Source organism: Corylus avellana, chromosome 3, assembly GCF_965113065.1.
Source record: "Corylus avellana chromosome 3, dhCorAvel1.hap1.2, whole genome shotgun sequence".
NCBI classification, from domain to species: Eukaryota; Viridiplantae; Streptophyta; class Magnoliopsida; order Fagales; family Betulaceae; genus Corylus; species Corylus avellana.
The window spans coordinates 8,715,216-8,717,425 of NC_142492.1; the positions used below are offsets into that span (position 1 = coordinate 8,715,216).

The following is a 2,210-nucleotide window of genomic DNA, read 5'->3' on the forward strand; positions in this document are numbered from 1 at the left end:
AGATAAAATAGAATAAACAACTAACAAAAAAATCTAATAAAAGACTAAAAGAGAAGATAAGATAAAATAAGTCTTTAATTCCAATCTGCATCACCATTTGAAGTCAATTTGAAGAGAGCTATTGTACAATGGCCATCGAGAAGTTTTAATACTCATGATTATTTTTATAAATTATCACTCTATGCGAACTATTTCGCATCTTTCAAATATAAAACCGAACCGAGTGTTACAACTTTATCCAAATCGAAGTCTCATGATAACATGCCATCAAATAGTATCTCATTGGGACATTTGGGAAGCTCCCTCTCTCTTTCGGTTGTTTTGTTTCTTTCTTGCAAGAGAAGGGATCTAATATGTCTCTTTTTACTTTCATTATTTCTCTCTTGTTTGGTAATACTTAATAAAGGTTTAAATCAAGCAATAATAATAATAATAAGTTTTTCTCAGATATATTTCTGTAAATAAGCAATTATCCAGGGGCATTTTCATCCATCCTACTTTCTACGAAGCTTCGCTCTTCCTATTAAACTAAATCCCTCCACCATTTCTCGAAACCCTGTATTTCTTACCACGAGAAATCCTTACTTATAACGACGAAAACGAACAACAAAAGCGACATACAAACAACATTAATTCTCAAACTCTCTCGAGTCTCTGCGACTGCGCCCATGACTTACCGGACACTGACGACGCTCAACGAGCGACGAGACGCCGTTAGAGTTCCGTCGGGATCCTACAGGCCACTCAAGACCTTCCCGCCGGAGCGACACTCCGACATCGTCCGCCGGCCCGGAGGCATCATCAAGGTCCCCGGAAGGCTTATATCGGCGCCGGTAACCTGCGGGTCACCTAGCAGGCTGACGAGATTGCTGCTCAACGTGACCATCGAGAGGAGCTTGGGGCCCGTGCAGGTGGTCATATCGCCGGAGAAAACTACCGGAGATTTGATAAAGGCCGCGCTGGATATCTACTCGAGGGAGAAGAGGAGGCCGTTGCTGCCGGAGTCCGACCCGCACCGTTTCGAGCTCCACTACTCGCAGTTCAGCTTGGAGAGTAAGTTTTCGAGTCTATTAATAAAAAAAATTAAAATTATTTACTTTATATTTATCGTCCATATACATAATATTTTGAGAAAATATATCTGAGCTTAATAGACAAATTAGACATTTTTGTATTTTTTTTTTTTTTCAAAATACTCTTGAAGTTATTAAAAATAACCATTTAAAATGACTAATATGAAAAAGGCCACCGCTTGTTGACATTTTCAGTTGTTCTTGTTTATTTATTTATTTTTTTTCAAATGGTTATTTTTAAATAACTTTAAAGGTATTTTAAGGAGAAAAATGTAAAAGTGTTTAGCTTGACATGCGGAGATAGTACGAGGTGCTTGATGTTATTTTTTTAAATTTGACGGCGTAAACGAAAATGTAATGATAGTTCAGAGAGTTAAAATATATTTTTCCTAGTATTGTTTATTAGGTGAGAGTTAATTAGCATGTATATGTTCAATAATAGTTGAAAATTATGATGGTGTCATGTCTCTTTTCTTTGAAAAAGTGCTTTTTTAAAAAATAAAAAATCATTTTAAGCTTATTTAATTATTGGGTTTGAACATGTATGGAGGGGGTTTGTGTGGTTGGCACATGCAGGCTTGAAGAGAGAAGAGAAGTTGATAAACTTGGGGTCTAGAAATTTCTTTATGTGCTCAAAGCCATCCATCTCTAGCTGTTCTTCTTGCTCTGAGGAAGCCAAGATGACAATCTTCACCGCGTTTCCATTGACAAAGTTGATGGATTTCTTGTTATAGATATATAATACTTTCTTACCAGTTGGTCATAATACATTATGGACAGTTTTTCTCTAATTTGGATTATAGAAAAAATTTCTGATTCAGTCTTTTAAATTGATATCAGTTGTTAGAATATGTGAAATGCATGTAAGAATCATGTGTTTTAAATACAGATATCAATTTAATAAACTGGATTTGAGAAATTTTTTATGATTTCATTGTGTGTTGATGTTACTTGCATAGCATGCTTAGTCACATTAAGCAAATGAATGATTATTTGTTGATAGTGCACTTGTAAATATTGAGTCTCACATTGAGAAAGTATGAAAAAAAAGATAAATGTTATTGGTAATAAATCTTTTACCAAGAGACTTACCAAATTGACATGTAGCTCATTCATTGGAGAGGAACAAAAAAATTA

The 2,210-nt window shown here is 35.0% G+C and overlaps 1 protein-coding gene across 1 annotated transcript; it reads left to right on the forward strand.

Moving 5' to 3' along the window:
- The first annotated feature begins 461 nt into the window (after positions 1–461).
- On the forward strand, positions 462–2,001 carry LOC132175931 (uncharacterized). The gene is made up of 2 exons (XM_059588028.2): positions 462–1,053; positions 1,650–2,001. Exons 1-2 carry the CDS (start codon positions 669–671, stop codon positions 1,805–1,807), a joined length of 543 nt encoding a protein of 180 aa, XP_059444011.2. The 5' UTR covers positions 462–668; the 3' UTR covers positions 1,808–2,001.
- The last annotated feature ends 209 nt before the right edge of the window (positions 2,002–2,210 follow it).

Excerpts from the sequence above, each read along its gene's own strand:
- LOC132175931 (XM_059588028.2), top strand. The coding sequence starts at position 669 with ATGACTTACCGGACACTGACGACGCTCAACGAGCGACGAGACGCCGTT. Across the intron at positions 1,054-1,649 it reads CTCGCAGTTCAGCTTGGAGA|GCTTGAAGAGAGAAGAGAAG; the intron begins GTAAGTTTTCGA and ends TGGCACATGCAG.